The sequence below is a fragment of the Eptatretus burgeri genome, chromosome 4 (assembly GCF_056783735.1).
Source record: "Eptatretus burgeri isolate ZD-2024b chromosome 4, Ebu_testis_v1, whole genome shotgun sequence".
NCBI lineage: Eukaryota > Metazoa > Chordata > Myxini > Myxiniformes > Myxinidae > Eptatretus > Eptatretus burgeri.
The window spans coordinates 32,686,728-32,711,828 of record NC_140964.1 but is presented as its reverse complement, the minus strand read 5'-3'; the positions used below and the strand labels follow the sequence as shown (position 1 = coordinate 32,711,828).

Here is a 25,101-nt window from a genome sequence, read left to right as displayed (position 1 = left end):
TTTTTCATCCCTGAATAGGCATTCAAAGTGAAACGAGGATAAATTTTACTCTATCACATGCCACTCAGCCAATTTTTGATCGATTTCCAAACTGTAACATGTTCTAGAAAGGAAAGTTCACTCTTTCTGTTGAAATAAACTTTTCAAAAGCAAGTTCCAATGAGGAATATCAGATAAATTAAACATCTGAAAATCTAAAAATGAAAGTGGAAATATGACTGCTTTTTCAGCTAATTGATATATGTGTAGTTAGGTCCCTACCTTTTGTCGAGTGGGAAGACGAGGGAGTGTGTTGCGATGGGCTATAGTTAGGATTGATAAATCATTTTTTCCCTTTTATTTTATTAAATCATTTTCCCCTCCATTCCACTTCCCCCTCTTCCTCATTTATTTTCTGAGGTGAATTTCCTTGCACCCTCGTCTTGTTTACCATAGCGTACCACCGACTACCCACTGTATCCGGAGTCTCGTTTTCTGATGCAGAATCCCGAAGTTCGCTATGAAAGACGCATCGGCTTCCACCTTCCCAAACCCAGACACGCGTGGCGTGGGCGGGCCAGACCGGTGTCTGGCCGAAACCCCTCCCAGAAAGGCAGACCATATGAAGGCCCGGTCCAATCGGGATGCTCGGATCAGACGATGACGTCGGCTTCGCCATGGCTCCTCCCCGAGCTCCAGGCTGTATAAAGCACGGACCTCTGAGTTGGAAGTAGTCATTGTCGTTGGAATTGTGAAGAAGTTGGGGAGGTTTAAGAGAATTGCGAGTTGTCGTGGTCGAAGTCTAAGTTGGAGAGGTTGAAGAGCATTGCGAGTTGTGAAAGTGTTCCGGCTGCTTGACTCTGCCTACGTATCACCTCGACGGCTCGCCTACTGTACTGGTCCTTGCCCACACGACCTCGACCAAGCCTCTAATCTGGTCCTGCTTACTACTCATCTCTCGCCTCTTTGAACTCCGCCAGACACAATTACCACACATGCGGCTGTGGACCGAACTGCTTACTGTACAGCTTTTGTCAGGTGCCGCACCACGGAGCATCCCTTCCCTCGAAACGCTCAGGTACCAAAAACTGTGACCTCAACTCCCTCCCTCCATCCCTGGCTGCAAAAGATCCCTTTCCTTTTCATTGGGTTTATTTCATCTGAGTGTGTTGGCATCTGTCCATTAGATAAGCCTGAATAAGATTTTAATTGTTGTGATTGTAGCTTTATTAATCTCGCGTCAAGTCTGCACTGTGTCCGCTTTTGTAAGTTGCTTGTAAAATTGCCGCACCACACATCTCTCATCTTTCCCTTGCATTACATACCGAATAAACCTTTTTATTGTGGCACGTGCTTTTCCTCGCTTTATTGTAAATAAATAATTGTAGAAATGTTCCCAGCTCGTCTGTCTTTTCCCCCATTGGTCCAGCATAGTTTGAATCTGAGTTTAGCTGGGTCTTTATTCCCGATAATCCGTTCCTTCCAGCCGGTACGTCCTTGGCAGTGCCGCTCGACTGCATCTGATCCGGAAAGGTAGTCGGTAGTTGGTCGAGTGATCCGGTTCGGGCAAGGCGTACCGAGGGCGTGGTTCCCCGGTAGTCGAAACCGCGTGGTTAATTAGGTAACTTGATTCTAGACAGGAGGACCCTACACCACGCGGTTGAGGTATTGGCGTCCACAGTCGGTTAAGCGACCCGCCGCGTCACGGAATTATCCGTGAGAGATGGCCTACAATTCCGGGGAGTCTGGTGGGAATCGACGTCGCTTTCCCCCACCTCGTGGTCGTTTTCCACCAGACCCCTGGCCCACAACAATATTTACAGATACACATTTACACAGAGAATTTGCATCCCCACTCTCCTCCCACCCCCCACACCCACACCCAACAAAGACCACTGGCAAAGATAAAAACACCCCTATGCATTAAATGTGGTCATGCTGATCGTATGTAGCAAGTCTCGATGAAATTGGCTCAGAACAAGGAATAGTGTGCAAACAAACACACTGGTCTGTGAATTATCGTAAGGGTGTGTGTGTGTGTGTGCGTGCGAGCATTGCACTGGTACAACCTTGATTGTTAATTTTATTAAAGGACAACAAATGCTGTGATTGCATTGAACATGGCTAATAGACATAGTGTGAAAATACAGAAATGCACCGATAAGGTAATTCCCTCTCTCTCTCTTCAGTGGCAGGGATTATACTGGGTGGTTTGTCTTTGTCTTCCCAGTGGTTGTCCAAGCAGGAATGCCATTTGTTCAGGGGGCTGGTGATAACTCAACTCACCTACTCTTTGCGAAAGACACCATAAGATTTTAACATCAATCAGCTAATGCTAGCAATGGGACACCTGGCTTAGCATCCATCACAAGGACCACGCAACACTCAATGATGCAACAACTTGCATGCGAAGTGCCAGGATGGAATGGAACCCAGGTTCGACTAAGTTTGTTACTTCTGTACCATCCTGTTGAGCACGGAAGCAAATATATCATTGTTGCTATAAACGACAGTTTTGTACATTTACTTTCAAAACGAAGCTTTTCCTTTCTGCTAATCCTCATAAAATATAGATAAATGGCCGATGTAACATTGCACACCTTGTGTGGGCTTCTTATAGGTTCTGGGTTTTTTGTCCATTTTCAGTATTTGCTTTATGTTCAATACTGTAATGGACAAATATCCAACGGCAGAGGGAGCCCTAAAGTTAGTAAATGGGCAAAGTTAACCACATTGGACAGGTCCTACCGGAAGCTCACAGCTGGGTTTGAGCTATCCATTAACCTAGCATGCCATACGGCACCAAAGAGATGAGACAGCAACCTCAAAAGTCCTCAATAGGTTCTCACGATTGTGACGTCTCGTCGATATTCCATCATCGGCAGTGTAGTTCGACCGTTGATATAATCATGCACAATACCCGCTTAATTGTAGGAGGTGTGGAACGGAGAAAGGTCACCTGACGTGCTCGTCACAACCAGAGGAAAGAAGTTGCAAAGAGAACTATAACTCCTCAAAAGAACATTTCTTTATTCCCAGTTCACGTTTGCTTTGCTCAACATCACAAAATGAAGTGTTGAACTGCAGATCCCACACTTAATATAGGGCTGTCAGTAGTTTTTTTTCTCTCTCTTTCTCACAAATACAGACATACAATGTAATAAGTTTGAGCAAACTGGACACACCGGTGCTTAAAGGTCACGTCAATGACCAATTGCTTTCCTGCAGTGTTTAAGGCGAGCGCAGCATCCGGCCCAGAGGCGACTCATTCGCCTTTATTGCTCACAAATCACGTTGTGTCAAGTGGCTTAGGTACGAAAAACCCGTGGTTATAAAATAATAAAGAGCCTTCAAAAACATCACACGAACAGTCAGCCCCCAGTGGAATGTGTCAGCTTGAAAAGGTCACCCGTGGAGATGGAATCACAAAGGAATCGTAATGAAGGAAAATTATATCGATCTTTTCAGTTCCAGAGGTTTTATTTAATTTTTTTAAAGCGCTGTCATCGTCGATTTGCAAATGCATATATCTTGATTAGATCCTGCTGGTTGCATCATCGTACGGAGGCACAAGCTGTCGTGGTGGCCCTCGCAACGGAGGCTGTAAAAGGTCCAGGGAATTTGGCGTAAGGGTAAGAGCTTAGGCCCGGCTCTTCTGGAGTTACAGCAGAAACGCCGTTATTGATCCGAGGTTAATTGTGTGGGGTTGGTGGGGAAATCAATTAATCGAATGCAAAATACATTTGGGTTGATACCCAATGCATGAGGCCACCACCATCCCAAAATGATGTTTCCCAATCAAAACGTTGAATGCAGCTTCCACACGGTAATCCTTTTGTTTCCCCTTTTCCTGTACTGGGCATGCCTAGCCATCGCTTCATTGACGGGTTTAATCAAAAGACAGCATGTTGTACTTCAAACATATTGCATGTCTCAATGAGGATGTAAAATTAAGTAAAACACACACTACACACATAAAACAGGATCTTTTATAACACATAGTTGTTGTTGATGCTGTCACGGTGGCTGTGGTTGTTGTTGGTTGTGTGTTCTCCTTCAGTGTGCATTTATATATTTTGGTATTGCTTTGAGAAATATTACTGTACATAATTTTGTGTGCTCCTTCCGTGTCCTTTTAAAAGGTTCCTGCTGTCGTAGAATAGCAAACATTACCGTTGGAACCACTGCATTAAACTCGCATTTCCCCTTCAATTCGGGAACCAGGGCTTTAAAACACAGGCATCTTTATGATTAAATGGGCACAAATTTTGGTTCCATGTTAATAGATTTTTAGCTTTCCAACGGTACCATTTTTATTATGCGACAACTACAGGAACCCTTTAGAATGAATCATGACGCACAGACGGACAGACGCGTCTCCATTTTTTGTAATAGATTCTCTCTTGCTGAAAGTTTCCTGGAAAATGTTTTTTGTTTTTTTTTTCTTTTCTTAAGTTTAATTAATCTTTCCTACTCTCTGGCTCACAGCTCAGAGATCTCATCATCAATTATTGATCACGGATACAAGATAAACTTTGATTCAGACTTATAATCAAACCTTAGATAATTATACACAGAATTAAGGCGTAACCCTGAGCTTACACACCCAACACCTAAATAATATTGCCTACGTGAATAAAAGAACCATTTCTCTGCCTTACCTCTAAAAAAAGTTTTCTTAGCAGCCCTTTGCTGAATCCTCCATTTCTAAACTCCAAAAAAAGTTAATATACACCTTCAGGTTTGATACGCTTTTAAATAGGCTAAATGCTCAAACAAGAGTTAGCAAAATAAATTCTCATACAAATATAACGTACACTATTTGCAAGATATTCGCCAAACTCGTCATAGAATAATGAACTCGCTTTGCTGCAAACGATGGTTTGAAACAACGGGGCCGATGTAAGGGAGCAGCTGTTGGTCAGTCTGAAGGTGCTTGCAATGAAGAGTGCGAGGAAACTTAAAATCAGGTAGAGTGCATTTGCCTTGTGACTTGCAAGAGCTCTTCAACATTATCAGATATTCACCAAAGATCAGGTCTTTCTCTCTCTACTATATATTCATTCATATCTACTTGCAAATGAATTGGTCAACCACCTGAGAGCATTTCTTACACTTGACGTAGCAACACCAATGGAATTTGCAATGGCATCTCTCCACCACTGTGGCCTTGAACTGATCATATCCACGTCCACAGCACATCAGTTCGCAGCCATCCATTCCTGCCGAAGTCTTGTTGCACGCACGTCCCACAGTGCCGAGAGAGCCAGTGCGTGCATTCTGAGTGCAGTAGTCTGGGCTCGTCTGAAGGTAGACCAGGTCGTCGGCCGACGGTGGATTGAGTCGTGAGTTACGTAGTTCAAGAGTTCGACGGCGGCCAAGCCGCATGGCAACTGCACCGTCGTAGCATTCCTTCAGATGATCTCCAACCTTGCGGAAATCCGCGAGTTGTAGCCAGCAGGTCTTGAGGGAACAGGACCCCGAGACACCGTGACACTTGCAGGACACATCAGCAAGATTGTACACAGCCTTGGAAGAAGAGCAGCCACAAAGGAAGGTAAAAACTGCAATAGTGCTATGAATACTGGTACTTCCATATTAGAAAGCAATTATACAAAAGGTAAAGAATGGTAAAAGAAAAGTTTACAGAATTAGAAAACATGCGACTTATGAAGAAGATCCAAACACTTTGTTACATTATTTAATCATTCCCAAGCTATCCCAAAGTTGATAAAGACTGATATAAAAAAAAAACTAAAACAGCCAAGCTTCACCATCAGATCATCTTGTTCTTTCGTTTAAAATGTTTTTGTTTTCCCCTTTAAATAGTGTGTAGTCTCTCTCGCTTTTACTTTGTTTGTGTAAACTTTTCTAATCAAATGAAAATATTCTCATGAAAACAACCATAAAACATTCTCCTTTTTGCTTTTAGGTTTTGGCTTGTTGGGATGATGTAACAGAACACACTGTGCACTTCATAGTACAGAACACATTTTGCAACATGCCAAGCAATTGGGAGTGTGAATAGTAAGAGTTAGGACACTGACCTTTGAGATCAGGAGTGGTGTGTAATGATGGCCGATGTGGGTTGGAGCCAGTCTTCTACTGACCAAGTATAGTGGCCTGCAAAACTATTCACCCCTTACCAATAATGGCACATATAGATGAATATGTAACGTTTGATATTATATATATTTATATATATATATATATATATATATATATATATATATATATATATATATATACATATATATATATATATATATATATATATATATATATATATATATATATATATAAATAATTTTTTTTTATATAGATATAATTTTAAAACATCATGAAATAAGCACAGGTGGCATAAAAATGTGAAAACTTTGGACAGGGGTGAATACTTTTACAGGCCGTTGTAAACAGACTAACCAAGATTGATCAAGTTAAATAATGCATCCAGCACTGTGCCAATTCAGAAAATTCAGTTAGTGATTGAGGCAATACACATATTTAATAGTACATTATAAACAGTGATGGAGGCAAGACCCATAATTAAGATCACAGTGTGAAAATTAAATTAACACTGAATTGTTGTGGCTTTGTTAATACCGGCCAGTTACTGCAATGGGCTGTTTGACTTTCCATCCTCCCTAGATCACATAACCAATAACAAGCATCGGGACTTCGCCCTGAAAAAGTTGGATGACGACAGTGCAACCAATCAAAAGTCTATAAAATGACGTCACTCCTGGTCTTAAGGGGAGGAGCATATCTCATGTAAATGCATGGAATGGCATCTGGAATTCAATCAATCTACAGACCGATCCTCCATTGAAAAATGGGAAAAGAGGGAGTAATTGCTTTTGATTTTTTTTGTATCAGATAAATCAGACAGCACTTTATTTTGATCATGGAAAATGTGTAAGAGATATTCGACAGTATAACCCAGAGTATTCCTTTAATTCATGATTTATATCAGATGAGAGTTTTCCTCCTTGAATGGTTTTATGTGCCGCAGGTTAAAAAAAAAATTTCATCTGTAGTGTAAAACATATTTTATTAATATTTGTTCCAAAAGAACATCACTATAAATTTGATCATCTTCCAGCAAGGTGGTGCACCACCGCATATGTCAAATGGTGCTTTGGACTTTTTGAGATTACATTTCCCAGAGGTGGTTTTGGCCATGAAATAGTAACAAACACACAAAAAACACACAAACAAAATTCTTATAACATTTGCATTCAGGCAGGTCTTTGCCAGGTAGATAGCATGGGTTTTAAATGCTCCCGCCCAGTTTTATATAGAACCTGGCGGTTAAAAAGAAAATGTTGCTGTTTGGGCATGTTTTATCATCCTTCCCTTCCCTCCCCATCACGCTGCCTTCCCTTCCCTTCCCCTCACACCGCATTCTCTTCCCCTCACGTTGCCTTCCCTTACCTTCCTCCCATGCTACCTTTCCTTCCCATCAGGCTGTCTTCTATCCACCTCCCCTCATGCTTACCTCCTCCCCAATCCCTCCCCTCTCCACCCCCCTGGACATCTTCCAGCAGTCTCCGCATGCTGTATTAACATACTGTTTTAACGTGCCCCATTTTATTCAATCCTGTACTACCTCCACCCTTCTCCACAAGTCCCACGACCAAACACAAGTTGAGAGCCCCTCCCTTCACACTTACTTCCTCCCAAACCCCTCTCCCTCACTCACTTCCCCTCCCCTTCCTCACAACCACCTTCCCTTCCTGTAGTGTGTAGCGACATTTGGTGAGGCGTCACTCTCCACCCCATTCCATGCTCTTCCCCCCCTTCCTCACCCCTCCTCTATCCTTCCCTCTTTCTCCTCCCCCCCCCCCGTTTATATTCCCATTGGCGAAGCGACAGACTGTATGTGCTACTTAACCTCCGCCATCGAAGATGGACGGAGGTTACTGTTTTCACCCCTGTCTGTTTGTTACTTACGAAATCTTCAGATTTCGTAAGTATATTGATCAGTTCCGTTTCCGTTTGTTTGTATGTGTTTGTTTGTTTGTAGGCACGATAACTCGAGAACGGAAGAAGCTACCAATGTAAAATTACACCACGTGATTCAGGAGGGTGATGGCTAGTGCTGATTAGATTTTGGTCAAAATCGGTCAAAGGTCAAGGTCACAGTGAGGTCAAACATCAAAAACATTTGATTTTTGATGGTTTGGTACAGAATCATCGTAGAAACTTCTGGTTTGCGTTGCTACCTTCTCTGGAGACAGCTTTTATTAGACAAGGTCAGAGGTCAAGTTGACGATTTCGTAAGTACCAGTCTATGACTGCTTGTTTGTTTGTTTGTGAACAGTATTACGGAAAACCTCCTCGACGGATTTTGACGAAACTTGGTGGGGGGATTAGGTATGGTCCAAGGATCATGCCATTAGATTCTGGACTTGGTTTAAAGTCCAATATGGCCGCTATGGCGGCCATTTTGAAAAAATATTGTAATTTTTGTTTTTGCATTTCTACATGTTTTAAATGATTTCCAACCTCCCCCCCCCCCAAAAAAAAAAATTTAGAGAAAAAAAAAACAAAATTTGGCAACTTTTTTTCAACAAAATTTCGATTTTTTTTTTTTGCATTTCTACATGTTATAAGCGATTTCCAACAAAAAACATGCCAAAATTATAATTGCGGCTGATTGTGGAACTTCAGGTTGATCGTAAAATCAATTTCTGTCTCAAGGAATCTAGTTATGACGAATGAATTGAGTATGTAAAAGTTAAAAGTAAAAGGGAAAGTTGCAAGCTATAACTGAGCACTGTTGACGTCAAATTGAATGAATAGGATATCAGGTTCACTTGAGTGACCTAGCAGTATTGGCGGCGGAGGTTTTACACTCTACCGAGTGCTCCCCCTCTAGTTATATATAATATTACCAAACTTGGTGGTGTAATGGTTGGAGCGTCTGCTCTGAGTTTGGGAAGTCGGCGGTTCGTTTGATCCCTGGCACGGTTCAAACCCCAGCCAAGTCACACCAAAGACTAAAAATAGTACGTGCTGCTTCTTCCTTGCTTGACATTCAGCATTTAAAGGATAGAGCACGGACAATCCCCATCAGTTGGCATCCATGGGGAGGAGGAAATTCCTCCTGAGTGCATCGAGTAAAGCAGCACCATTGTTATGTACCCTGAGTTCGCTCGTACCCCGAGTTTCCCGGGAAGTGACGGCATTTCCTCTAAGCTCAGTCGCTGTGCTAATCGTTTTGTGTGTGTGTGTGTGTGTGTGTGTGTGTGTGTGTGTGTGTGTGTGTGTGTGTATCAGCTCCATTTTGAGCCTTAAACGTTGTTTAAAAAAAAAAAAAAAAAAAAGACAGAAAAAAGTGTGGTGTCTGTCCATGTGTTTGTGCTGTCTCCCATTTCTGGCACTGCTTTTGAAAAGCTCCACACACAAGCAAAGTTCAACGTTCAACCAGAAAAAAATGCTTGATACCAAATGAGATACATTTTCAACATATAAATACAGCATGGAATAGTTTGTTAATTAACAGTGCGTTAAGATACGATCTGAGCTGAAAGGATGGCCGTGAAGTACGCACACTCACCTCTCAGCAGTCTAGCCTGGGTTCCAATCTCAGCCCAGCTATTAACTGTCATCCAGATGTTTCACAGACTGGGTGATTCATCAATGTGTGTCGTCCCTCCGATGGACGTTAAACTGGGCGTCCCATCTCCCAACATTAGTTGGTGGACATTAAAGATCCCCACGGTGTCCTTCGCGAAGATTAGGTGAGCTATCACCAGCACTGTGGTGAAATTCCTGCCTGAACCACGGCTGGAAAGGCAACATCAAACCACCCAGTATAACCCTTGCCCAGGAAGCTGTTTCGGCACACCACCGCTCTGTAAGGAGTACGAGGATTATTACAAGTTGAACAAATCATGTCGGCGTTGTTAATAACAGCAGCCTATACTGAAGCTGATAAGGTGAAACCATGGCTTTGAGTTAGCCATGTCATTAGTACTGCTTGCACGAGGCATGAAGGCTGGGATGTGAATATGTGGTGTAGGCATGTTGGACCAAATAGCCTCCTCCTGCATCTACATTTCCTTGCAATTATATAATTTTGAATCTGTCATTAAAAAAAGTGATATTAAACAAGTGCTAACACAGCAGTGGTTGGCCAGAATGCTCAAAGATTCAGTGTATGAACAGGGTGTCAAGGCCTCCCTGCAATTACATTCAATTTAATTTGACATTTAAACATCCTCCAAGTATGCCACACTTTGACCTTGTACACTCTAATTGTTGTGCTGCCAGTAGCCTGTCCTTCAAACCAATTTTGATGAATTATCTGAACAAGGCCATCAATGATTGAGTAGTAACTGCTGCACTTGAAAAGTATAACCGAAAAATGGGGAAAGGGAGGGGTGGAAACCAATACTTCCTTGCAAGTCGATGAATAAAGTGTGGACCATTATATGGTGATACCTTGGTCAAATTCATCAAACGTGCCATGATCTATGGGGGCATGGTATCAGCGATGTCGCTGTATACCCCCGTGAGAATTATGCAATACCACAGCAAGGTGCTGTGTACACATAAATAAATGAACTGTATTGCAAAAGGTAAGTTGTGGACAGTTTTTTCCAACATTATCAAATGAATATCACTAGAAGCACCCACTCCGACAAACAAACAGACACGTACAATACCTATAGAAAGTCTACACCCCCTTTCAAAATTTTCACCTTTTGTTGCCTTTTAGCCTGGAATTAAATTTCATTAAATCAGACTTTTTCCACCTTCATTTACACATCGTAACTCACAACTTCCAAGTGAAAAACAAATTCCATAAATTTCAGAAAATTAAAAATACAAAACTAGAATCTCTTTGTTGGATAAGTGTCCACCCCCTGAGATAATACTTGGTGGAAGCACCTTTAACAGCAATTACAGCTGTGAGTCTATTGGGATAGGTCTCTACCAACTTTTCACACCTTGATTGGACTATAATTGCCCATTCTTCTGTACAAAACTGTTCAAGCTCAGTCATGTTGCATGGGGAGCATTGATGAACAGCAATCTTCAAGTCATGCCACAGATTTTTGATTGGATTTAGGTCAGGCCTCTGATTGGGCCACTCCAGGACATTTATCTTTTTGTTCCTGAGCCATGCTCGTGTGGCTTTGGCTGTGTTCTTTGGGTCGTTGTCATGCTGAAAGGTGAACTTATGTCCAAATTTCAGCTTTCTTGCAGAGGGCAGCAGGTTTTCCTCTCGGATTTTTCTGTATTTTGCTCCATCCATTTTCCATCTATATTGACACGTGCCCCAGTCCCTGCTGATGAGAAACATCCCCATAACATGATGCTGCCACAACCATGCTTCATGGTATGGGTGGTGTTCTTTGGGTGATGTGCTATGTTGGGTTTTTGCCAAATGTAACGTTTTGCATTTAGGCCAAAAAATTCCATCTTCGTTTCATCCGACCACAAAACTTTTTGCCACACGGCTTCACAATCTCCAGAGTGGTTTTTTGCATACCTCAAACGGGACTCAAGATGAGCTTTTTTGAGTAATTGCTTCCTTCTTGCCACCCTCCTGTTCAGGCCTGACTTGTGGAGTGCTTGGGATATTGCTTTCACATGCACACAGTGACCAGTCTTTGCCATAAAGGTCTGTAGCTCTTTCAAAGTTGCCAATGGCCTCTCTGATCACTCTACTCCTTGTTTGGTCTTCCAGTTTGGAGTGACAGCCTGATTGAAGCAGGGTCTTGGTGATACCATACACCTTCTACTTAATGATTGTCTTGACTGCCACAAGGGATATTCAAGGCCTTTGAAATATTTTTTATATCCATCCCCTGATCTGTGCCTTTCCACAACTTTATCCTGAAGCTCTTTTGAAAGCTCCTTGGTTCTCATGGTTGAGTCTTTGCTGTGAAATGCACCACCCAGCAGAGGATACCTACAGGAACAGCTGATTTTATTCTCATAGAATCAGGATCATGACAATTTAACACAGGTGGATGCCAATTAACTTGGTGTGTGATTTTGAAGGTGATTGGTTACACCTGAGCTAATTTACAACTGCCAGTTTTGCATTTTTAATTAATTTACTGAAATTTGTGGAATTTATTTTTCAATTGGAAGTTGTGGGTTACATTGTGTAAATAGAGGAGTAAAAAGTCTAGCTTAATACAATTTAATTCCAGGCTATAAGGCAACAAAAGATGAAAATTGTGAAAGGGGGTATAGACTTTCTATCGGCACTGTATGTTTTAATGCATTCCCCCAACATTGATGATGATTAAAGGTTTCATTTACTTTAACACAGAGAATTTGCGTATTTTTAAAGGATTTATACAACTTCTGGGAGTTAGATTTTTTATTTATTTATTTTAGCAATAACAAAACAGTTTTCAAATTATTATGTCCAGCGATGCAAGAGTGCATTTGCAGGTTCACCACTTTCACATAACCAGTGTTGGTGTCAAAGCCACCCAATGCTCGCCTGTTTACACATTTATCGTTATAAAAGACTAGTCTAATAATATTTTTTATAAAGCATTGCAGTGAAGTCTGATCCAAATAATTTTAAAGCAATATATGTATTTGTATATTGTAATCAGTAAAAAAGTGTGGTGGATAAAAACATTAGAAACGAAATAACCCTGCACCAAAAACTTTAACATTTTCACGCTGACACTCACGCTCATGCTGGGAGTATCGCTATAGATCTCTGTTCTTCGAACAGGCGAGCTAAAAAAAGGAAAAATCTGAAAAAAAGGAAAATCCCAACTTTTTGAATGTTTCCATACACACTCAGAGTACAACTACAACTTTCCAACTTATTTGGTTCAGTGTTTTTTGGAGTGCATAAAATACAGACCAGGTATGTAAATTGGCCATGTAGTTCTCAATTCTTTAGGTTTTTATACAGAGATGTTATTATAAATTATAAATACTGTAAATTGCTGGGACTTGCAATAGTGCACACTCCCACTGTGAGTGGTGCTACACAATGTACGTTTACACAGAGAATTTGCGTCTCCACCCTCCTGAACCCACACGGTTATGCATTTCTTAAATGCCTCAAACCTATCTGGGGACACCCCAAATACAACCAACAAATTCTGTCCAGCAGTTTCGGAGTGCACCAAGTCAAATGCACGTACACACACACACGCACACACGCGTGCACGCACACACACACAATCAATTCCCTCTTAAAAATTGCTGCATTTTCAGAAAATTCGTAACCGTTTTGGATCATTTGAGATGAGGAAATGAATCGGAGAAATGTGCACGAGTCCCCATTGTATATGTTGCTAATGTGCCCCACAGAAACCAGGAAGTTGAAATCTTAAAGTCATCAATGCAATCATATGCAGGTCCTTGCCTTCGTATTCTGACAATCTGAATCCAAGTACATATCTATCCATCCATCCATCCATCCATCAATTGGGACCATACTCTGTGCAGAGCGTTGGTGCTGCCGAAGCAGTCACCTTGGCCTTTGGGCACAATCCTGGATGGGTTGCCACTCCGACACAGTGTACCAGCAAGCTGGCACTCATTTTGCTGACCTCGGAAGGATGACAGGTCAAGTTAACCCCACCTAGTATTAATTCAACAGCTGAGTGGGATTTGAACTCAGGATCCTAGGATCCCAAGCCCACCACCCTAACCATGAAGCAAACACCAGGCATACGTACACATCCACAAGCACAATTTATTTGATCAATTACAGGTTTCAATGTAGAACAGCAAAGCTGAGATAAGCGTAAAAAAAAATGATTAGATTCCCTTGAGACTAATGTTTAAGCAGCAGCATTTCGCAATCTCGGGTGACTAAGTGATTGGTTTTAAGGCTAAGGATAGCCCTGTCCGATAGATTGGCTGTTGGCTTCCCTGGTCCTTTTTTTCCAGCAATAAATTAACATTTTCTCCAGCCGGGCATCCCATGTGAATTGAAACACTGACATGGAACTCGTCTCAATGTTGGCTTCTGAAGCTTATAAGTCCAATGCTCTGTCCAGTATAAAAATTGAAGTGCTTTTTTCACATCCCAGTCCTATGAACAATGCAAACTAGTTGGAAGAGTAGCACCACACATTCCCTACCGTCACCACCACCACCACTCTCTTCCTTCCCACAACTCTTGTTCAGGAATCATTGTTTTCAGTAAAATATATATATATATATATATATATATATATATATATATATATATATATATATATATATATATATATATTTAGTGATCCCCCCACCTCCTTCAAGTTATCACTATCATGATGAAACCAATTCTAGCTATGTAACTTTATTGACTTTTTTTCTGATACCTAAACTTATTATTATGAAGTCATATGATATTGGTCAAATATAATATGAGAGATGATGTGTGCCAAAGAACAGACAGGTGTATTTGTCACCTTTATCAGAGGTAGATGGTGGACTGCAGTTTTATTTTATTTTTTATCTGAGAAGAGGAACTAAAAGTTTTCCGACTGCATGTCTGGCATGAAATCGGACAGGCGATGGGAGTCTGGAAAAAGGATTTGGCAAATAGTCGGTGCTACAGAGGTTTCCGTGCTCTTATGAAAAGACCATTTTGTAATTCGTGTTTCATGGTTGTCCAGCGAGCAGTCAGTTGGTGGTGGGTGTAAGATTACCCGGCAACCCAAGGGCACTTGCCCTGTGCTGTGAGGCAATAGGATTTCTTCAAGCCTGAATGTACAGGGTGTCTTAAAAGTCTGGGCTCATCGAGAAATATAGGCTTTATATTCTTAAAGTTAAACAAACACATTTCTAATGTCGGTTTTACTTATTTCAGGAATTAACATAACATGATGGCTCACTATACCGATCAATAGAAGGTGGAACTGGTGTTGTTACACATTTCCAGAAGAAGCCAGATGAAGGCATGCGAGTTATTTCATGAGAAACATCCCCAGAAACCAAAGCCAACTGAACAATTCATTGGGAAAGTGTTGAAACGATTAAAGGACACTTGAAGTGTTACTGACAGAACTCGTACTGCTCGTCCAATAATTTATATGTCTATGGCTGTGGATGTCATGCAATTTGAATAATAAATAAATAAAGTGGAAATTGTGTATTTTCTCCCTACGAGTCCAGACTTCTGAGACACCTTGTATATTAAACTTATGTGTCAATTGGCAATGGCTTTCAAATTTCTCCTGGAAAACAAGCCAACCGGTCTTTAAGATCATAAACGATAATGATGTTTAAAATCTTACACTTTTACTTGTAGATTTAGCAGTTAAGAAAATGCGTTACATTAAATGTGCACATTTTTTTGATTTTGAGCATTCCATGTATTATCCTCTCATTTAAATCAGGCAATTCTCTGTATGTGTGTACATGTATGTATATATGTATGTTTGATCATTATAGATTAAAAATGGTGAGGCCAATATCCATCAAATTTTGCATATATCCTTGGGGTGCACAAGGCCAGATCATGGGCAAAAAATAATCCTCTTGCCTACCCCAACCCTGGTGAGAATGGAGAGACGACTTTTCACTTGTATCTGGAAAATAATGCAAATGGTTTAACTGGAAAAAAATGGTTTAACGATACCTTTCTTTGGCTCCCGGAGGGAACACATATCATCATGAATAAAAGGAGATGCATCCGTCCATCACGCGAAGAAGAAGAAGAAGAATGATATCAAGCATGGAAGGGGGAGGGGGTATTGGCACCATATTTCACTCCAAGTGGGAGTGGGTATTACTAATACAAGTAAATTTAGAGACAGGAGGAGGGTGTTTAGCAAAGCATTGTGCCTGTGTAACATCCACCAAATCCAAACACGATGTCTTTGTGGTGGTGCGATTGATAAAGTTAACGTGAAGGATGAAAAATTGGCCAGCTCACAATGCACTTCTCTTTTCAAAATGTACTGTGAGATCTTTAACAATAGAGATGGTAGAGGGCAAAAAGGAGGGGGGGGGAAGAGAGAGAGAGAGAGGAAGAGAGATAGAGAGGGGAGAAGAGAGGGAGAAAGAGAGGGAGGAAGAGAGGGAGAAAGAGAGGGAGAAAGAGAGGGAGAAAGAGAGGGAGAAAGAGAGGGAGAAAGAGAGGGAGAAAGAGAGGGAGAAAGAGAGGGAGAAAGAGAGGGAGAAAGAGAGGGAGAAAGAGAGGGAGAAAGAGAGGGAGAAAGAGAGGGAGAAAGAGAGGGAAAAAGAGAGGGAGAAAGAGAGGGAGAAAGAGAGGGAGAAAGAGAGGGAGAAAGAGAGGGAGAAAGAGAGGGAGAAAGAGAGGGAGAAAGAGAGGGAGAAAGAGAGGGAGAAAGAGAGGGAGAAAGAGAGGGAGAAAGAGAGGGAGAAAGAGAGGGAGAAAGAGAGGGAGAAAGAGAGGGAGAAAGAGAGGGAGAAAGAGAGGGAGAAAGAGAGGGAGAAAGAGAGGGAGAAAGAGAGGGAGAAAGAGAGGGAGAAAGAGAGGGAGAAAGAGAGGGAGAAAGAGAGGGAGAAAGAGAGGGAGAAAGAGAGGGAGAAAGAGAGGGAGAAAGAGAGGGAGAAAGAGAGGGAGAAAGAGAGGGAGAAAGAGAGGGAGAAAGAGAGGGAGAAAGAGAGGAGAAAGAGAGGGAGAAGAGAGGGAGAAAGAGAGGGAGAAAGAGAGGGAGAAAGAGAGGGAGAAAGAGAGGGAGAAAGAGAGGGAGAAAGAGAGGGAGAAAGAGAGGGAGAAAGAGAGGGAGAAAGAGAGGGAGAAAGAGAGGGAGAAAGAGAGGGAGAAAGAGAGGGAGAAAGAGAGGGAGAAAGAGAGGGAGAAAGAGAGGGAGAAAGAGAGGGAGAAAGAGAGGGAGAAAGAGAGGGAGAAAGAGAGGGAGAAAGAGAGGGAGAAAGAGAGGGAGAAAGAGAGGGAGAAAGAGAGGGAGAAAGAGAGGGAGAAAGAGAGGGAGAAAGAGAGGGAGAAAGAGAGGGAGAAAGAGAGGGAGAAAGAGAGGGAGAAAGAGAGGGAGAAAGAGAGGGAGAAAGAGAGGGAGAAAGAGAGGGAGAAAGAGTGGGAGAAAGAGAGGGAGAAAGAGTGGGAGAAAGAGAGGGAGAAAGAGAGGGAGAAAGAGAGGGAGAAAGAGAGGGAGAAAGAGAGGGAGAAAGAGAGGGAGAAAGAGAGGGAGAAAGAGAGGGAGAAAGAGAGGGAGAAAGAGAGGGAGAAAGAGAGGGAGAAAGAGAGGGAGAAAGAGAGGGAGAAAGAGAGGAGAAAGAGAGGGAGAAAGAGAGGGAGAAAGAGTGGGAGAAAGAGACGGAGAAAGAGAGGGAGAAAGAGAGGGAGAAAGAGAGGGAGAAAGAGAGGGAGAAAGAGAGGGAGAAAGAGAGGGAGAAAGAGAGGGAGAAAGAGAGGGAGAAAGAGAGGGAGAAAGAGAGGGAGAAAGAGAGGGAGAAAGAGAGGGAGAAAGAGAGGGAGAAAGAGAGGGAGAAAGAGAGGGAGAAAGAGTGGGAGAAAGAGTGGGAGAAAGAGAGGGAGAAAGAGAGGGAGAAAGAGAGGGAGAAAGAGAGGGAGAAAGAGAGGGAGAAAGAGAGGGAGAAAGAGAGGGAGAAAGAGAGGGAGAAAGAGAGGGAGAAAGAGAGGGAGAAAGAGAGGGAGAAAGAGAGGGAGAAAGAGAGGGAGAAAGAGAGGGAGAAAGAGAGGGAGAAAGAGAGGGAGAAAGAGAGGGAGAAAGAGAGGGAGAAAGAGAGGGAGAAAGAGAGGGAGAAAGAGAGGGAGAAAGAGAGGGAGAAAGAGAGGGAGAAAGAGAGGGAGAAAGAGAGGGAGAAAGAGAGGGAGAAAGAGAGGGAGAAAGAGAGGGAGAAAGAGAGGGAGAAAGAGAGGGAGAAAGAGAGGGAGAAAGAGAGGGAGAAAGAGAGGGAGAAAGAGAGGGAGAAAGAGAGGGAGAAAGAGAGGGAGAAAGAGAGGGAGAAAGAGAGGGAGAAAGAGAGGGAGAAAGAGAGGGAGAAAGAGAGGGAGAAAGAGAGGGAGAAAGAGAGGGAGAAAGAGAGGGAGAAAGAGAGGGAGAAAGAGAGGGAGAAAGAGAGGGAGAAAGAGAGGGAGAAAGAGAGGGAGAAAGAGAGGGAGAAAGAGAGGGAGAAAGAGAGGGAGAAAGAGAGGGAGAAAGAGAGGGAGAAAGAGAGGGAGAAAGAGAGGGAGAAAGAGAGGGAGAAAGAGAGGGAGAAAGAGTGGGAGAAAGAGAGGGAGAAAGAGAGGGAGAAAGAGAGGGAGAAAGAGAGGGAGAAAGAGAGGGAGAAAGAGAGGGAGAAAGAGAGGGAGAAAGAGAGGGAGAAAGAGAGGGAGAAAGAGAGGGAGAAAGAGAGGGAGAAAGAGAGGGAGAAAGAGAGGGAGAAAGAGAGGGAGAAAGAGAGGGAGAAAGAGAGGGAGAAAGAGAGGGAGGAAGAGAGGGAGAAAGAGAGGGAGAAAGAGAGGGAGAAAGAGAGGGAGAAAGAGAGGGAGAAAGAGAGGGAGAAAGAGAGGGAGAAAGAGAGGGAGAAAGAGAGGGAGAAAGAGAGGGAGAAAGAGAGGGAGAAAGAGAGGGAGAAAGAGAGGGAGAAAGAGAGGGAGAAAGAGAGGGAGAAAGAGAGGGAGAAAGAGAGGGAGAAAGAGAGGGAGAAAGAGAGGGAGAAAGAGAGGGAGAAAGAGAGGGAGAAAGAGAGGGAGAAAGAGAGGGAGAAAGAGAGGGAGAAAGAGAGGGAGAAAGAGAGGGAGAAAGAGAGGGAGAAAGAGAGGGAGAAAGAGAGGGAGAAAGAGAGGGAGAAAGAGAGGGAGAAAGAGAGGGAGAAAGAGAGGGAGAAAGAGAGGGAGAAAGAGAGGGAGAAAGAGAGGGAGAAAGAGAGGGAGAAAGAGAGGGAGAAAGAGAGGGAGAAAGAGAGGGAGAAAGAGAGGGAGAAAGAGAGGGAGAAAGAGAGGGAGAAAGAGAGGGAGAAAGAGAGGGAGAAAGAGAGGGAGAAAGAGAGGGAGAAAGAGAGGGAGAAAGAGAGGGAGAAAGAGAGGGAGAAAGAGAGGGAGAAAGAGCGGGAGAAAGAGCGGGAGAAAGAGCGGGAGAAAGAGCGGGAGAAAGAGCGGGAGAAAGAGCGGGAGAAAGAGCGGGAGAAAGAGCGGGAGAAAGAGCGGGAGAAAGAGCGGGAGAAAGAGCGGGAGAAAGAGCGGGAGAAAGAGAGGGGGAAAGAGGGGGAGAAAGAGAGGGAGAAAGAGAGGGAGAAAGAGAGGGAGAAAGAGAGGGAGAAAGAGAGGGAGAAAGAGCGGGAGAAAGAGAGGGAGGAAGAGAGGGAGAAAGAGGGGGGGAAAGAGAGGGAGAAAGAGAGGGAGAAAGAGAGGGAGAAAGAGAGGGAGAAAGAGAGGGAGAAAGAGAGGGAGAAAGAGAGGGAGAAAGAGAGGGAGAAAGAGAGGGAGAAAGAGAGGGAGAAAGAGAGGGAGAAAGAGAGGGAGAAAGAGAGGGAGAAAGAGAGGGAGAAAGAGAGGGAGAAAGAGAGGGAGAAAGAGAGGGAGAAAGAGAGGGAGAAAGAGAGGGAGAAAGAGAGGGAGAAAGAGAGGGAGAAAGAGAGGGAGAAAGAGAGGGAGAAAGAGGGAGAAAGAGAGGGAGAAAGAGAGGGAGAAAGAGAGGGAGAAAGAGAGGGAGAAAGAGAGGGAGAAAGAGAGGGAGAAAGAGAGGGAGAAAGAGAGGGAGAAAGAGAGGGAGAAAGAGAGGGAGAAAGAGAGGGAGAAAGAGAGGGAGAAAGAGAGGGAGAAAGAGAGGGAGAAAGAGAGGGAGAAAGAGAGGGAGAAAGAGAGGGAGAAAGAGAGGGAGAAAGAGAGGGAGAAAGAGAGGGAGAAAGAGAGGGAGAAAGAGAGGGAGAAAGAGAGGGAGAAAGAGAGGGAGAAAGAGAGGGAGAAAGAGAGGGAGAAAGAGAGGGAGAAAGAGAGGGAGAAAGAGAGGGAGAAAGAGAGGGAGAAAGAGAGGGAGAAAGAGAGGGAGAAAGAGAGGGAGAAAGAGAGGGAGAAAGAGAGGGAGAAAGAGAGGGAGAAAGAGAGGGAGAAAGAGAGGGAGAAAGAGAGGGAGAAAGAGAGGGAGAAAGAGAGGGAGAAAGAGAGGGAGAAAAGAGAGGGAGAAAGAGAGGGAGAAAGAGAGGGAGAAAGAGAGGGAGAAAGAGAGGGAGAAAGAGAGGGAGAAAGAGAGGGAGAAAGAGAGGGAGAAAGAGAGGGAGAAAGAGAGGGAGAAAGAGAGGGAGAAAGAGAGGGAGAAAGAGAGGGAGAAAGAGGGAGAAAGAGAGGGAGAAAGAGAGGGAGAGAAAGAGAAAGAGAGAGAGAGAGAGAGAGAGAGAGAGAGAGAGAGAGAGAGAGAGAGAGAGAGAGAGAGAGAGAGAGAGAGAGAGAGAGAGAGAGAGAGAGAGAGAGAGAGAGAGAGAGAGAGAAAGAGAGAAAGAGAGAAAGAGAGAAAGACAGAGAGAGAGAGAGAGAGAGAGAGAGAGAGAGAGAGAGAGAGAGAGAGAGAGAGAGAGAGAGAGAGAGAGAGAGAGAGAATTTCTCATCAATCCCCTCCCTCTGTGGTGTTCTGCCCAAAAGCAGGTTAATTGGTGCCAAAGCAGCCTTACAGTAAAGATTACACTGTATGGTTTGCCATTGTTTTCCAAAAGGTAATCAGGGAAGGAATTTATAATTTGTTCAGGGTGCCGGTGATAACTCACCCACTCTTTGCAAAAGACACCGTGGGATCTTTAACATCCACCATCTTATGCTGGAAGATGGGACACCCAGTTTAACGTCCAGTCCATCCGTGGGACGGCACACATTGTGATGCAGCGCCATACCTGGAAAGCATCAATCCAACAGTTTATAAATCGGGTCAGCAATTGAACCCAGGTTAGACATCTCGAACATCCTTATAAAATACGAACCCTCAAACGTTTGGTTACAAATCCGAATAAGGCTGTGCACAGCCTTCCTTTTGTTGACATGATGTCTATTATTATATACATGATGGGCCATACTTGATAATTTGTGACCATTTAAAATAATCTACTTGTTGCATCTTTCCAGCGACAACGACTCGATTATACTCCAAATAAATCAAATGAACATCAAATTAATTTTTCCTATGCGTTGTCCATTCCGATACTTTAAAACGGATGATGTGTGAAATACTGTTTATTACGTCATCATGGCCTGAATCCATCTCGTAGACCACTCGTCACCCACTTACCTGATGAAGAAACGAAGCAGCATTTCCAGAATGAAGATGTTAAAAACTGCAATGACGGAAGATTATTTTAATCCTCACTACTGTGACTGATTCACACGAAATTACAAAGATAATTGAGATGCCTTTTACCTGTGAGGTCAACAAATATTACAGCATTATAATGCCTGGCCCTATAGGTTGGGGCTGTTATATACCTTATATAACACTTATACCTGTTGGAAGGTTTGTTTCCACAATTAGTGCCCCCAATTTTTAATGGTTACACAGAGTTTCTTACACCCCCAGGAGTAATAACCATTTAAATTTTTTTTTTTTTTTTTTCTTCCTGCACTCCCAATTTCCAAACTGTATCAATTTCTGAGCTGTATCTGGGAATTTCGGAATGAAATTTTGCATCCATGTGAATAGAAAGTATGTGGGATTGGCATTTGTTGACCTTGACCTATTTTAAGGTCATGACCGAATTATAAACATTAGGAACATTTTTTCACTATAACTTGACCAAGGTTTGCCCGATCAGAACAAAATTGCCCTCCCTAGATAGCCCACAGCAAGGTGCATTTACACTTGATTTACACAATTCCCCTCTGGATTAAAGGTCAAGGTCTTAGACCCCTAGGAGTCTAAGTCTAAACCACCATTTAGGTTTTTCTCCCTTAACTCTGCCAATGTCCGAGCTGAATCTTGGATCTGGCAGGGACTTTCCGAATGAAAATTGGCATCTATATTGGGGTAAAATTTTTTGTGGGGTTGACATCATTTTGACTTTGATCTAATTTAAGGTCATTACCTAATTATATACATTTTAATCTTTTTCACCACAACTCGACAAAGGCTTGTTGGTATAGTATAATGTATATATACAATATAAATGGTATAGAGTATGGTGCATTTATATTTAATTTACATCATACCCCTCCGAGTTAAAGGTCAAGGTCAAATGGTGGTCTGAAAAAAATTGCATGTTTTTGTCGTCGCTCAATTCTGCCAACGTGGAATCTTGAAGACCACTTCGCCTTCCTTCCAAGATGTTCTTGCATCATTATAGTGGAGCTGCCCTGAAGTTGTGCACCTGGTATCTAATTCGTGTCCTTGACCTACTTTTTTGGATTGTGACCTAATTAACAAAAAAACACCTTTTTGATCACAACTTGAATAATTTTCCTCCGATGTTCAAGATGTTGAGTTTCATGGATAGATTGTAGATGGGGGCACATTTTCTAAATTTGCACTCTATCCCAAAATGTTGAAGGTCAGGGTCATATAACAGTCCTAACAAAATATGGCCATCATTGGATTATGGGCCAAGGGTAAGTCACAGCAGGCTTTACCCTTGGCGATCGCTTTGTGATCGCAGATATGTAGTTGTGTTCTGTTGTTCACATAAAAATGTAAGGTTGCACAAGGACATCTTTTCATCATGTTGACTTTCACAAGTGGGGTGTTGCATGAATTTGTACGTTGTGCTTCGGAGGAGATGTTAATCAGGCAACCCTGTTGGGATTTGCTTGTATGGGTGAAAAATCCCATTCCACTTTTCAAAAAGAATAGGCCTTAATGTGTTGCTATCGTGGCTCAATTCTAAATTTCGACTATGACATAAAACGGTGCACTGCATCAGCAGGGACACACTCTAATAAACTAGGACACTCGGTGGAGTGCATACCCCTGCCCCACAATGCGCAATTCACAAGGACATATCAGGCCCAATACATTTTTGAAATATCATGCCATGTATCATTTTTGGCCCTATCTCTCAATGGTGAAGAATCACGATAAAAATTTAATAAATATCGTATCCAGATCCGCTTTCGGATCTTCACCAAAATCTAATCAGTTCGTCCTTGTCACACAACCAACCTGCCCACAAAAATTAATCCGGATCCGTCCACAACTTTTTGAGATACCCTGCACACAGACAGACAGAGAGGGGGTGAACATATAACCTCCTTCACCTTTGGTGGTGGAGGTAATAATGCAAACCGGCAGCCAGGTGCTGCATACATACAGTATGACTGAATTGTAAGTGACATTGTTGTGGATTGGACGCTGTAAGATCACTTACATCAAAATGGAATTTAAGGCAGTATATGCCCAAGAGATCGAATGATTATGTATTTCATAAGCAGTTATCCTGTGGTCTGCATTCTGGAATGTTTACAGAATATGACCACTATGAACTGTGGTTTCAAAATATGAGATGGCTAATCATTTGGAGGATACATCAAGTCAAGTCTTACTCATAGTAATGGTCTAAGATCAAATGGATAAGAACCCAGCATGAAAGAGCAGAATAATCAACATTTTGGAATGCCTTTCAATCCTCAAGATCTCACTCTCACTCTTTCGCTCCGAAAGGACCATCCAGCACACCCTCCCATCTACTTTCTTAACAATCCTCGAGGAAGTTCAGTCACTCTACTGTTTGGACCTCACCATCAGCCATGATCTTTCTTGGGCAAACCACACTTCTAAGTTGGCCTCCAAAGCCAGTCGCCAACTGGGCATCCTCCATCGTGCAAAGTCCTTCCTTGGCACACCTGAACTCTTATATATCTGCAAGGCCTTCATAGAGTACTGCTCTCCCCTCTGGGCTGGGCTCCCCTGCCTCACACCTTGCTCATCTTAATGCTGTGGCCAATCACTTTCCCATCGCAGACAGGTCTCTATCTTCTACCGCCTCCTTTCTGGTCTTCTGATCCATTCTATATTCGAGCTCTGTGAGACGACTTTGGACACAAAATAATTTGAGTTATTTATGATGATCACAACCTCAAAAGTTGTGAGTTAACTCACTGTGCTTTGTAATTACTATACAGTACAGGATCCAAAATAAAAATTTTTTTTAAAAGGATCAAAAGATGGTTACCTGTGAAACATACAAGGGGCAGGACCGTGTTAAGACTTAAGAACAAATCATATTTCAAGGTAGTGGAGCTATTTCAGCTATAGAATGAATGGTCAAAAACATTGAGATTTTCAGTTGCTCAAGTACGAAGAACCAGTTTCTGACTTGACAGGCAAATTGGTGAGCAGCATTAGGTTGGTGAGCAGCATTAGGTGTTGGAAGTGACTTTTCTGACTTGAGTGCAAGTATTCAGTTTATTGTCTGTAGACAGTGTACGTAACGTAATGCTTTCTTTTAAACTAGTTAATCACTGAAATGATGGCCTGCAAACAGCTGCATTCATTGCTCTTTCAAAGACCACAATCTATGAGCATTAGTTGGGGCACGAGTAAGGTTACTCGGGTCTTCAAAAGACCATACTGTTGCAGTTAGTGATTCAAACATTCGGTGCACCCAATAATATTGCGATTGTTGAGCTTTGTAACCCGTCTTGGATGGTGGCGGTGGGGATAAAAATGTGTGTGTCGTTAAGATGAGGTCATTAAGATTAGTCAGTGTGAGATGATAAATTGGAGGATGAAGAGGAGGAAAATGTGTGTCATAGAGAACAAGGAAGAACAGGAGGATGAATGAGGAAGATTATTCATTTATTTACATCGATGAAACACTCTTGAAGGAATGACGTGTGTGTGTGTGTGTGTGTGTGTGTGTGTGTGTGTGTGTGTGTGTGTGTGTGTGTGTGTGTGTGTGTGTGTGTGTGTGTGTGTGTGTGTGTGTGTGTGTGTGTGTGTGTGTGTGTGTACGCAGTATAGTCGTATTCTGCCCGAAGGAAGGTTCAGTTCTGCCAAAGCAGTTTCTTGGCAATGAACCAGGTTACCCCATTGTCTCGGGTCACTCACCTGCATTAAAAAAAAAAAATCAATTACTTATATTTTAATTTATGGATGTTATCCGACGATTCTGTGATTTTTTTTCGGGTGTACTGGCTTCGACATCCATTGGCACACAAAATTTCAGCTTTCTACGTCACCTGGAAGGCACCGATCTTTAATATCAGTCAGTGGTGAGAAAATGTCTGGTGTTGGCATAATGGATAGGGTGGTGGGCTTGGGATCCTTGGGTACTGAGTTAAAATTCCCC

General features: G+C 42.7%; 1 protein-coding gene across 3 annotated transcripts in view; it reads right to left on the bottom strand.

Moving 5' to 3' along the window:
* Positions 1-2,048: 2,048 nt before the first annotated feature.
* Positions 2,049-25,101, bottom strand: part of LOC147027755 (protein Wnt-5a-like) — a 101,216-nt gene continuing 78,163 nt past the window's right edge. For all 3 annotated transcript variants that reach the window (XM_085877326.1, XM_085877328.1, XM_085877327.1), the window contains exon 5: positions 2,049-5,508. In XM_085877326.1, the coding sequence (XP_085733452.1) occupies positions 5,050-5,508 (459 nt within the window). In that variant the 3' untranslated portion in view covers positions 2,049-5,049. The remainder of the gene's footprint in view (positions 5,509-25,101) is intronic.